This window comes from Xenopus laevis, chromosome 3L, assembly GCF_017654675.1.
Source record: "Xenopus laevis strain J_2021 chromosome 3L, Xenopus_laevis_v10.1, whole genome shotgun sequence".
Lineage (NCBI taxonomy): Eukaryota > Metazoa > Chordata > Amphibia > Anura > Pipidae > Xenopus > Xenopus laevis.
The window spans coordinates 34250389-34263152 of record NC_054375.1 but is presented as its reverse complement, the minus strand read 5'-3'; the positions used below and the strand labels follow the sequence as shown (position 1 = coordinate 34263152).

At 35.1% G+C, this 12764-nt stretch overlaps 1 protein-coding gene across 7 annotated transcripts in view; it reads left to right on the top strand.

Moving 5' to 3' along the window:
- pcdhga3.L (protocadherin gamma subfamily A, 3 L homeolog) overlaps window positions 1–12764 on the top strand; it is a 279136-nt gene that overhangs the window by 43923 nt on the left and 222449 nt on the right. Inside the window, exon 1 of one of the 7 annotated variants that reach the window (XM_041584914.1) lies at window positions 1274–3755. The exons of 5 other annotated variants lie outside the window; for them this stretch is intronic. In XM_041584914.1, the coding sequence (XP_041440848.1) occupies window positions 1344–3755 (2412 nt within the window). In that variant the 5' untranslated portion in view covers window positions 1274–1343. Of the gene's footprint in view, window positions 1–1273; window positions 3756–8555; window positions 11087–12764 lie in introns of those variants that run through there. One more of the 7 variants, XM_041584911.1, reaches the window with a different exon arrangement.

The window sequence follows — 12764 nt, the reverse complement described above, 5'->3', positions numbered from 1 at the left end:
TCAGTATTTGTACCTCTACTGTTTACACTTAATGCTTCCTGTTAAATGGTACAAACCTCAGGTTCCCCATACACTAAAAAATCACATTGTTTAATTTGCTTATAATAAAATATACCATGATTAAGAGGGGTGGTTTACCTTTAAGTTAACTTTGGTATATTATAGAATAATTAATTCTAAGCTGCATTTCAACTGGCTTTCATTTTTTTCTTTTTTTATTGTTTTTTAAATTATTTGCCTTCTTTATCTGACTCTTTCCAGCTTTCAAATGAGGGTCACTGACCCCATATAAAAACAAATGCTCCACACAGTTATCATTATTGCTACTTTTTATTACTCTGCTTTCTATTGAGACCCTCTCCTATTCATATTCCAGCCTCTTATTCAAATCAATGCATGGTTTCTCGGGTAATTTGGACGTTAGCAACTGAATTGCTGAAATTGAAAACTGGAGAGCTGCTGAATAACTCAAGAACAACAACATCAAAATTGGAAAAACTTGCTAATTGTCTCGGAATATCACTTTCTACAACATACTAAAAGTTAATTGAAAAGCGAACAACACCTTTTAGTTTAACACCTGGTTTGATCCACATATATCATAAAATATTTGTATATATATATATATATATATATATACTGTATATATATATATATATATTTATATATATATATATATATATATATATATATATATATATATATATATATATATATATATATGAGCACATATTAACTCTGAGTTAATAACACACCAATACTATAAGTATTAATATATTTTAAATGTGCCTTACAGTAAAGGTATGATACATTTAAATACAGTATATAATCTATTAATATTATACTTGACTGCCTTTTTCACCATTAGCAATGTTCATTAATTTTTATTGCAGTTTAACTTCATTTACATGTTACTTTTGTGTATTACTACTTGTGTACTTCTAAAATTGGTATAAGCAGGATGAGCTCTTCTTATTTTTTTTCTTTTCTGAAGTATTGTAATTTTTAAACTAACAGAAATTAATTTAAGTTGAAGAACCTTAAATAATAGCGATATTTTTGCATTTGTTATAATAAGCATTATGATATGCAGCTTAAGAATTAAAAGCTGCAGTTTCACATTTCAGACTCTGAGTGCTGCTGTTGACCAAGAAGAAAAATGAAGTTTTCTTCTTTTATAAGGGAATGCATAGTACCATAGCTTGAAACACTCAGATAGCACAAGGCAGAAGGAACCATTGGAATATTATAAACTGATACCTTGCAGCTGGGATAACCACTGCACTAGAATAAATTACTTGAACTGGATTTATTTTTATTAATATTGGTATTAAGACAAAATAATGGGGATGAAGATCAAATACAGAGTCACCAAAAGGACAATACGATGGCAAGTAATGTTTTGTTTTTATCCTTTGCTTTTTGAGTCAGTATTTTGTCAGCTCCAGTACTCAATATATGAAGAACAGAAACTGGGATTTATAATAGGGAACATTGCAAATGATCTGGATGTTAGTGCTGAAGAACTGTCCTCACGTAAATTCCATATCGTTTCTCGATCCAAAAAACAGTATTTAAATATTCATTTAGAAAATGGAGACTTGTATGTTGCAGATAGAACAGACAGAGAGGCTTTATGTGGAATGCAGCAACATTGTTTTCTAAATATTGAAGCAGTTATGGAAAATCCGTTACACTTCTACACAATCAATGTAGAAATTCAGGATGTTAATGATAATTCACCTAGCTTTTCAAAGAGCGTTCTTGAAATTGGTATTAGTGAATCGGCTGTTGTGGGTGCACGTTTTGCTCTAGGAAGTGCAAAAGATCCAGATCTTGGTAATAATTCTATACAGAGTTATAAGCTCAGTGCAAATGATTATTTTGGTTTGCTGGAAAAAGTTAGTACAGATGGTAGAAAGTATCCTGAGCTTGTTTTGGAGACACCTTTGGACCGTGAGAAAAAAAACTCATCGGTTCTAATATTATCTGCTTTTGATGGAGGGACACCTTCTAAAACTGGGACATCTCTAATTAAGATTGCCATAATTGATGTCAATGATAACTATCCCTTGTTTAGCCAAGACACCTATAGAGTAACTGTTAATGAAAACGCACCTATTGGATTTTTAGTTGTTAATCTACATGCAACTGATACAGATGAAGGTTCTTATGCCAAAATTACATATTCATTTAATGACATTCCAGAAAATGCCCATGATATGATTTCAATAAATCCTATGAATGGTTCTGTTCAAGTAACTGGAAAACTGGACTATGAAGTGGCAACAAACTATGAGATGACTGTTGAAGCTAAAGATGGTGGAGGCCTGGTGTCTTATTGCAAGTTATTAATACAAATTAGTGATGTTAATGATAATGCTCCTGATATATTAATCACATCTTTCTCAGATACAATTGCAGAAGATTCCCCAGTTGGTACAGTCATAGCGTTAGTTAATTTAGATGACTTGGATTCTGGGGAAAATGGAGAAGTTGTTGGACAAATCTCTGAATCTTTGCCTTTTCACTTAATGTCATCAAGTGGTAATTACTATAAACTTGTAACTTCAATGGATTTGGACAGAGAAAAAACATCTGAATACAACATCACAATTAAAGCAAAAGATAAAGGATCCCCTCAACTAACCAACAGCAAAACCATTCGACTGATTGTAACTGATGTGAATGACAATGCCCCTGTATTTGACAACATTAATTATATTGCCTATATCCAAGAAAATAACCCCTCAGCAAATTCATTTTATAGAGTCCATGCTACAGATCTTGATATAAATGAGAATGGAAAAGTGGATTACATGATCCTTACTGACAATATTGAAGACATACCAATATCATCATATGTTTCCATTAATACAGGAACTGGAGTTTTATATGCACAGCGCTCATTTGACTATGAACAGTTACGGGAATTCAATATTCAAGTAATGGCTAAAGACTCTGGATCTCCTTCCCAGAGTTGTAATACTACAGTTAAAGTATGTATTACTGATCAGAATGATAATGCTCCAAAGATTCTCTATCCTTCACAAGAGTTAGAAGCTGCTTCATATGAATTTATACCTCACTTTTCTACAAAAGGATATTTAGTCACAAAAGTAGTCGCTGTTGATGCTGATTCTGGACACAATGCATGGCTCTCTTATCACTTGCTTCAAGTTCCTGACCCTTCTTTTCTCATTATAGGCCAAAACACAGGTGAAATCAGGATAACAAGAGACTTGCAAGAGACCGATGCTATGAGAAATAGAGTTGTAGTTATGGTAAAAGACAATGGCTACCCCATACTGTCTTCTACAGTTACTTTAAATATAGTTGTAGCTGAAAACTTCCAGCAAGTTGTTCCAGAAGTAATAAACCATCACATTGAATCTGATACTCAGTCCAATGCAACATTCTATCTTGTCATCTCTATAGCTTTAATTTCCATTTTATTTATTTTCACAGTTATACTTGCTGTCATTTCAAAGTGCAGAAAACAAAGTTCTCCAACTGCTCTAAGTAGAGACTTGTATCCTCAAGTTGCTCTTAGATGCCCTTCAGTTTTCAGTGATGGAACTTTACCTTTTCCATACACATACGATGTTTGTGTAACTCTCGACTCGAGACAAAATGAGGTTGCATATCTCAAACCAGTCCAGAATGTTCCAACAGATAATCTTATTGATACTGGGGATTCTGTTTCTGCAAATGATCCTCTGAAGGACAATTGTATTTCTGCGAGCATTGCACAGGTAAGTTGATGAAATTAAGTTATCAGTGCAAAATAAGACATACCATTTCATTCACTCTTGATAATTCTATCACATATTTCAGCACTAGATTTTCCATAATATTATTTATATTCTTGGTTGATTGTGAATAATATATCAAAAAGATTATTTATCCACCTAGTAGTAAGGGCTTTAATAACCCCTATACAAAAATTTCAGGTTAGTAAACTCTACTATATTTGTTTTTCTTTATATGGTCTATATATGGTGATCTAATGTGTGTTAGTTGTTTGGTATTAGTATGTATTAATTTAATTTTTATACAGGAAAAGGTTTTTTCACAACTGGTTCTTAGACGTCAAATAGAAACAGATATGTATTTTTGTTTAACTGTTACCACCGTCTATGATAAACCACTGTGTGAAAGTATTTATTGTATTCATAAACAGGAAAAGGGGTTTTGACATGAGAAACTTGTAAAAGTTTTTTTTATTTGAGCAATATCAGCATTCAGACAAATGTAACATGAAATCTTAATTTTAACCATCAAGTCCCCAAAGCATCTCATTCGTAAAACATACCAAAATATATCAAACATAATGTAATTTTAGCAAAAGTAATACAACTAATACTATGTATTTAGAAATTATAAAAAGATTATATATAAAAAGATTCTGTAGCCCTGCATAATAGGAAATTAGATACAAATAATAATTGGGAAAGGGGGTTAGAATTACCCTGCTCAGTAGCATTTATAATCTAAAAAGTAGTAGAAACAGCTGATGCACCAACGACAGGAAATGAGGACAAATGTAGGTAAAGGCCAAACGCTCACCTAATCTGTTTTGTATTGGCAAAACCCCATTTAGAAGCACATAGGGGCAGATTTACTAAGGGTTGAATATCGAGGGTTAATTAACCCTCAAATTCGACCCTCTAAGTAAAATCCTTCGACTTCGAATATCGAATTTCAAGGATTTTGGGCTAATCCTACGATCGAACAATCGAAGGAATCAAACGATTCGAAGGATTTTAATCCATCATCAAAGGATTTTCCTTCAATCAAAAAAAGCACAGAAAAGTAATGGGGAAGGTCCCCATAGGCTAACATTGTACCTCGGTAGGTTTAAACTACTGAAGTATGTATTCAAACTTTTTTTAAAGAGACAGAACTTCGACTATCGAATGGTCGAATAGTCAAACGATTTTGAGATCGAATCGTTCAAATCGAAGTCAAAGTCGTAGTCGAAGGTCGTAGTAGCCTATTCGATGGTCAAAGTACCCAAAAAAATACTTCGAAATTCAAAGTTTTTTTACTTCGAATCCTTCACTTGAGCTTAGTAAATGTGCCCCATAGTGTTGAAGTAAAATGGCATGCACCACACAAGGGGTGTGCCATTGCTAGGTAAAATGAGTAGCAAATATCTAAGGCCATCAGGACCGCTGAGCAGATTTACAGCCTTTTTGAACTCCCATACTGGGCCTATGATTAGCAGCCTAGATCAGAAAAATGCAGAGACACACACATACATATAAAGCATTAAACAATACACATAATAGACCTAGAGCAACATTTAGCAGTAGGATTACCTGGGTAATTTTTCTTTGGTGCACAATGTCTGTAGACACAAAATGGTGTATACCTTGCTGGAAATGGGTCCACTATACTGTTGTAAGGAATGACAAAAATACTGCTGCTTAGTCTGCTAAAAACCCATTTAAACATTAAATCAACCCAATAGCATTCTTTGTCCATCAATATGGATTTATGCAGTTTAGTTACCCCAAAGTATTGTTTTATTCTGGAAGAGAAAAAGTAAACAATATTAAACATTTAAATTATATGATTAAAATTGGCTCTTTGGGAGCCCATAATTCCAAGCTTTCTGGATAATGGATTTCAGTTTAAGGGACTCCATACATATATGGATAATTACCATATAACTGATAATACAGAGCCCTGGTTGTATAAAGAACATATATTTTGAAGGCAATACCCTTTGTAGGATAATTTGTGGAAATGTTTGTCTTCATGAAAAACAGAGTTAAAGCTATGCAGTAAAGAAATTATCAAGCATGTGGAGACTTTGTGAGGGCCTATGGGAAGAGATTTCAGTTAGACTTAAAGGACAAGGAATGTTAGAAAGCAAGCATATAAGAATTGTCTCAGTAAAAGTCCCTTGTTACACTTACAAGCTCCACTGCTGTGCATTTCCATCTGTAGAGTCTGAGAAACTCCTTTCTGTTCTAGTAGTGTTAGTAAACATTACACAATTCTTGTTTAATAATGCACATGCTCATTAGGCAAAGTCTAATCCTTGCAGTGCCTTATATAGGCTGCATGCCCAGAGAGCCAACAAGATGTGATAGTGATCGTTTTGATATCTTCCACATCAGGAGTGCCCATACTTGACTAATGTGAGGTCTACTTTTAGTGATGTTGTCCCATTATGATCTACATCTATTAAATATTGTTAGCATTCTGTTATATGGAAAATAGGAAGAGAATGAAATAGGAGGGAGCTATAAACAAGCTGTTCATTGACAGTGTCTTGAGATCTACTGATCACCAGTTAAAGGTCTACTGGTAGATCCCGATCTACCTTTTGGGCACCCCTGTTCTACATCTAAAGATGGTATTGGTGAAGTTTTTGGAAAAAATAATTATGGTGGTTTAGGAGAGCATAAGAAGGACCATCACTGGTCTCTTAATCATGTTGTATTGCCTTTCCTTTTCCTTTACATTGGTTAAGAATATAATCTCTCAAAAATAAGGCAAAACCACTATTGAAAATTGAGAAAGCTTCATATATAGGTCAGATTATAATTATGGAGTGATTTCAATTAAACAGACATTGACAGTAGAAATGGGAAAAAGAAAACACTTATGTAAATATGTTAAATCAGGCCCGGACTGGCAATCTGTGGGTTGTGGCAAATGGGGGCCAGAGCGGTTACCTTAAGATACTATAGAAAGTCACTATTTAGTGGGCTGGTGGGTAGCTGATTGGGCCTCTTTGTACTTGGAATTGCAGGGCCTATTTTGACTCCCAGTCCAGACCTGTGTTAAATGAAACTTTTGTCTGAGCTAGTTCAATAACTGACTCTGAAAGATGCTCTTTAGCATCCTGACATCATAATAATACCGACCTAATCTTCAAGACTTGTAGATAAGCATTTAGGGAGTAGTTATCATAATATTTGCCACAAATATCTTCAACAATTCAATACTTTTACCTGTACTGTTAACACTTAATGCATCCAACCTAGGGGCAGATTTACTAAAGGGCAAAGTGGCTAACACTAGCGACATTTCACCAGAAATCCCATCCGCAGGGACATCGCCATTGAGGTGTAGGCAGAAATTCGCTAGTGAACGGGACAGTTGCTAGCGTTCATTCGCACTCTTGCGAATGGTTGTTACAAATGTGCAAATTTTACTGAACGTTACCTCTTTCGCCAGAGTTAACTTCGACATCTCTGACCAGACAAACTACTAAAATTAAGCTACATCTTCCTCAATCTTATGTCAGTGACATCATATCCTGTCAGCCGGAAATGCATTAAAGCTTTAAAAACGCTAGTGACATTTCCTTTTTTTTAAACGGGATTGCCTGCAAAAGTCCTAACTATTAAACTTTTTTGGGTTAACATTTTTCCCCAGACGTGAGGGGCATGGAACATTCATTTTAGGGTGGGCTCATGTATAGGGCATTATAGGATCTCTTTTGTCTTTATTCAGGTTCCTTGGACATTTGTAATAAAAAGTGGCCACTTCAAGCATTTGCACCAACATCTCTAATAAAGATGTCCATATGACTTTAATGCACCCGTCCCATTCAAATTGACCAAACGTAAGAGAACTAATGAAGTTTCGCTAGGCACAAGCGATCAATATTGTAATTTTGATTTGAAACAATCAGACTGCCGAAGTAACGCTAGGGAAAAGTCGTCAGTGTTTGGCACCCAGGACGCAACTTTGCATTTTAATGAATTGGCATAGTGGTAACAAATTTTCGGCTTGCGAAGTGGTGCGAAGTGTGCAACAATTCGCCCTTTAGCACCAATGGCACATACTACTAGAAAAGTATATTATTATGAAAATTGTTTATTTACATGAAGCAGGGTTTTACATATGGACTGTTATATGCAATATATTTTTATAGAGACCTACATTGTTTGGGGGGGTATAGTTTTCCTTTAAGAAAAAAATGTAACTTCATTTGAACTCAACATGTGAACAATACAATTGTTGATATTACTTTTTTTTTTATACATTTTGATTGGTCGAATTTCAAGTTTCTGGGAGTTTAGGGGAGTTTTTCAAAACTTACATGAATTCGAAATTCAACCTATAATAAATGTGCCTCCCCCAGTGTGGGAAATTGAAATATAGAAACAATATTGTAATAGTAAGTATGTTTATTAGCTGTATTGTGTTTTTTCTTTGATTTATACACTTGCTGTATTGTATTTTTACTTTGCTTTATACACTAATTTTGTGTACAACCACTTCGAACTTCAAAAACAAGAATAACATACAGTATAAACAAGTATACTTACATTTTTTCTAGAGAGAATAAACATCACTAACAAGTGAATTTCTGTATATAGAATATATATGCTGACAGGAATTAATTCAAGTATAAGATAACCTTAAATAAAAGTGCATTTTTTACAATAAGCATTATGATATGTAGCTAAAGAATAAAAAGCTAGCTGCAAAGCTGCAGTTCCACATTTCAGACTCTGAGTGCCGCTGTTGACCAAGAAGAAGAATGAAGTTCTCTTGTTTTATGTAGAGATGTACCAGAGCTTACAACACAGCAGAAAGCAGCAGGAACCATTGCAATATTATAAATTGGTACACTGCAACTGGGATTATAATACATATCTTGAATTGGATTCATTTGTATTTGTATTTATTAAGAAGAAATATGGGCATGAAGATCAAATACAGAACCACCAAAAGGACAATAAGATGGCAAGTAATGTTGTGGTTTTTTCCATTCCTTTGTCAGTCTGTTTTCTGTCAGCTCCAGTACTCAATATATGAAGAACAGAAGCTGGGATTTGTAATAGGGAACATTGCAAATGATCTGGGTGTCAGTGCTGAAGAGATGTCCGTGCGTAATTTCCATATCGTTTCTCGCTCCAAAAAACAGTATTTTAATGTTAATTTCGAAAATGGAGACTTGCATGTAGCAGATAGAATAGACAGAGAGGCTTTATGTGGAATGCAGCAAAATTGTTTTGTAAATACTGAAGCAGTTATGGAACATCCTTTACACTTTTACACAATCAATGTGGAAATTCAGGATGTTAATGATAATTCACCTAGCTTTCCAAAGGGTGTGTTTGAAATTAGTATTAGTGAACTGGCTGTGGTAGGAACACATTTTGCTTTAGGAAGTGCAAAGGATCCAGATCTTGGTAATAATTCTGTACAGAGTTATAAGCTCAGTGCAAATGAACATTTTGGATTGTTGGAAAAAGTTAATATGGATGGAAAGAAATACCCTGAGCTTGTATTGGAGAAACCTTTGGATCGTGAGAAAAAGAACTCATCTGTTCTAATATTATCTGCTTTTGATGGAGGGACACCTTTGAAAACTGGAACGTCTCTAGTTAAAATTGTGGTTACTGATGTCAATGATAACTATCCCCTGTTCAACAAGGACACATATAGAGTAACTCTTAGTGAAAATGCACCTGTTGGATTCTTAGTTGTAGAACTACATGCTACTGATGCAGATGAAGGTTCTAATGCTCAGATTACTTATTTATTTAATGACATTCCTGAAAATGCCCATGAGATATTTTCAATAAATCCTATGAATGGTTCTGTTAAAATAATTGGAAAACTGGACTACGAAGTGGCAACAAGCTATGAGATGACTGTTGAGGCGAAAGATGGTGGAGGCCTGGTTTCTTATTGCAAATTATTAATACAAGTTAGTGATCTTAATGATAATGCTCCTGATATATTAATTAAATCTTTCTCAGATACAATTCCAGAAGATTCCCCAGTTGGCACAGTCATAGCGCTAGTTAATTTAGATGACTTGGATTCTGGGGAAAATGGAGAGGTTGTTGGGCAAATCTCTGAATCTTTGCCTTTTCACTTAATATCATCAAGTGGTAATTACTATAAACTTGTAACTTCAATGGACCTGGATAGAGAAAAAGCATCTGAGTACAACATCACAATTAAAGCAGAAGATAAAGGATCCCCTCAACTAACCAACAGCAAAACCATTCGACTGATTGTAACTGATGTGAATGATAATGCCCCTGTATTTGACAACATTAATTATATTGCCTATATCCAAGAAAATAATCCCTCAGCAAATTCCTTTTATAGAGTCCATGCTACAGATCTTGATATAAATGAGAATGGAAAAGTGTTTTACATGATTCTTATTGACAATATTGATGATATACCAATATCATCATATGTTTCCATTAATACAGTAACTGGAGTTTTATATGCACAGCGCTCCTTTGACTATGAAAAGTTAAGGGAATTTAATATCCAAGTAATGGCTAAAGACTCTGGATCTCCTTTACGAAGTGCTAATGCTACAGTGAAAATATGTATTACTGATCAGAACGATAATGCTCCAAGAATTCTCTATCCTTCACAAGAGTCAGAAGCTGCTGCAGTGTTTGAATTTATACCACACTTTTCTACCAAAGGATACTTAGTCACTAAAGTAGTCGCTGTTGATGCTGATTCTGGACACAATGCCTGGCTCTCTTATCACTTGCTTCAAGTTCCTGACCCTTCTTTTCTCATTATAGGCCAAAACACAGGTGAAATCAGAACAACAAGAGACTTGCAAGAGACTGATGCTCTGAGGCAAAAAGTTGTAGTTATGGTGAAAGACAATGGCTACCCCATACTGTCATCTACAGTTACTTTACATCTGGTTGTAGCTGAAAATTTCCAGCAAGTTGTTCCAGAAGTAATAAACCATCACATTGAATCTGATACTCAGTCCAATGCAACATTCTATCTTGTTGTCTCTATAGCTTTAATTTCCATTTTATTTATTTTCACAGTTATACTTGCTGTCATTTCAAAGTGCAAAAAACAAAGTTCTCCAACTGCTCTAAGTAGAGACTTATATCCTCAAGTTGCTCTTAGATGCCCTTCGGTTTTCAGTGATGGAACTTTACCTTTTCCATACACATACGATGTTTGTGTAACTCTTGACTCGAGACAAAATGAGGTTGCGTATCTCAAACCTGTCCAGAATGTTCCAACAGATAATCTTATTGATACGGATGATTCTGTTTCTGCAAATGACCCTCAAAAGGACAATTGTATTTCTACTAGCATTGAACAGGTAAGAAAACAGTTTTTACCATATACATAGGTTGTAAACATTATCAGCCTTAATTAAATTTTACTCATATTTATCAATATATTGTGACATTGTTTTTAAAATAAGCTTTATAGTAGGCAAAGTGTATACCTGAAAGTGACTCCACTCTGTGGTATTACTCCAAGCTCCTTTACAATGAGGCATACATAAAAATTAGATACTCTACTACTACTCCTCTACAACTGCATTGCTTGGTCAATCAGAAGGGTATGATATGCATCATACTATGAGTATACTTTAGAGAACTTCTAATGAAAGGGTTCATTAGATCCCTCTTAGTGCTTGCGGACTTTATGGTATTCAAACTAGCCTGTAATATTATCCCCCAGCATGTTCTCTCTTTAATGCTGGAGCAACCCACCTTTGATATATACTGTATCTCTGTTCTCCATTCTGTCTACTATTGCTCCAAACAGTCATGTCAGGAGTTACCTCAGGAGTTCATAGCCATACCTTTGCCATATAATTTATTGAGATAATGTTTTCTGTAATATTTATGATTTTTGTAGTACAAGGACTTCATGTTATCTACACTTGTTTTGGTGAGCTGTATAATTATGAGGAGCTGTCAAATACATTTGTCTTTCTTTCTTGTTCATTTTTGAAGCTCCCTTTTGGAATCAAGACCTTCATGTCCTGAAGACTGTTATTTTGATTGCAGAAGTGTTGCCCCACTGGTGTATCATATGCCTTTGTCTTGATCTTATGTCAGTGATGGTTCATCCTTGTGTGTAGTTTTTGCCCTCTTTCTCCAATGCATATGCCTCCTGTAGAGCACTTAGTTAGTAAGTAATGTACACCACATTGGATGAAGCACATAAATAGTAGTCCCAAATGGTGTAGGCTTTTTGTGTACTTGATATTTGATCGTTGACCATTGCACAGTATTTGTATTTGCAAGTTTTACATATGTTACATGGAAATATACATGCTTTAGTAGTTTGAGGAAGAGAACTTCTAACAATCCTATTCCTCAGTCCTCAACCCTCAGCACATGGATGTCCAGTGGGACATGCTAGCAGAACTGTATATTTTTTTTATAAAAATGGCTTATTTAGATGAAACAGTGTTTCATATAATGGCTGTTTTATAAAAATATATTTTTATAGAGACTTGTAATGTTCAAGGGGTATAGTTTTCCTTTTAGTGCAGTACCCCATTGCAACAATTGCAAGATTTGCTTTCCTTTTTCACACCAACAATCTTAGCTAATTGTAGACTGGTTGAAATAGGTTAAGTACCAGTACAAACTTGCCTTATGAGGCCCATATGTTTATGCTGAAACATTATTTGTTGCTATAGATTTTTTGCTAACATTTGGCTTTGATTGTCATTACACTCAGGCCCGAATTTACAAACCAGTCGCCCCTAGGCAAACGCCACTCGTCACCCTCCTCCCCTTCCCCCAGCCCTTGCTGGTGCCGTCCTCTCCACTCCCCCTGCCCACTGCCGTCTCCTCCCCTTCCTCCCGCCACGTCTTAATAGAGGGGCGCTGCACTGTAGACTGATATGTGTGTCTCCAGTGTTAGTAACTAATCCAGATGCAGCTAGGTTGCATGCCGCCTCTGGAATTCTGCCGCCCTAGGCCCAGGACTTTGTGGCCTTGCCACAAATACCGGCCTGATTACACTAAGTAGAT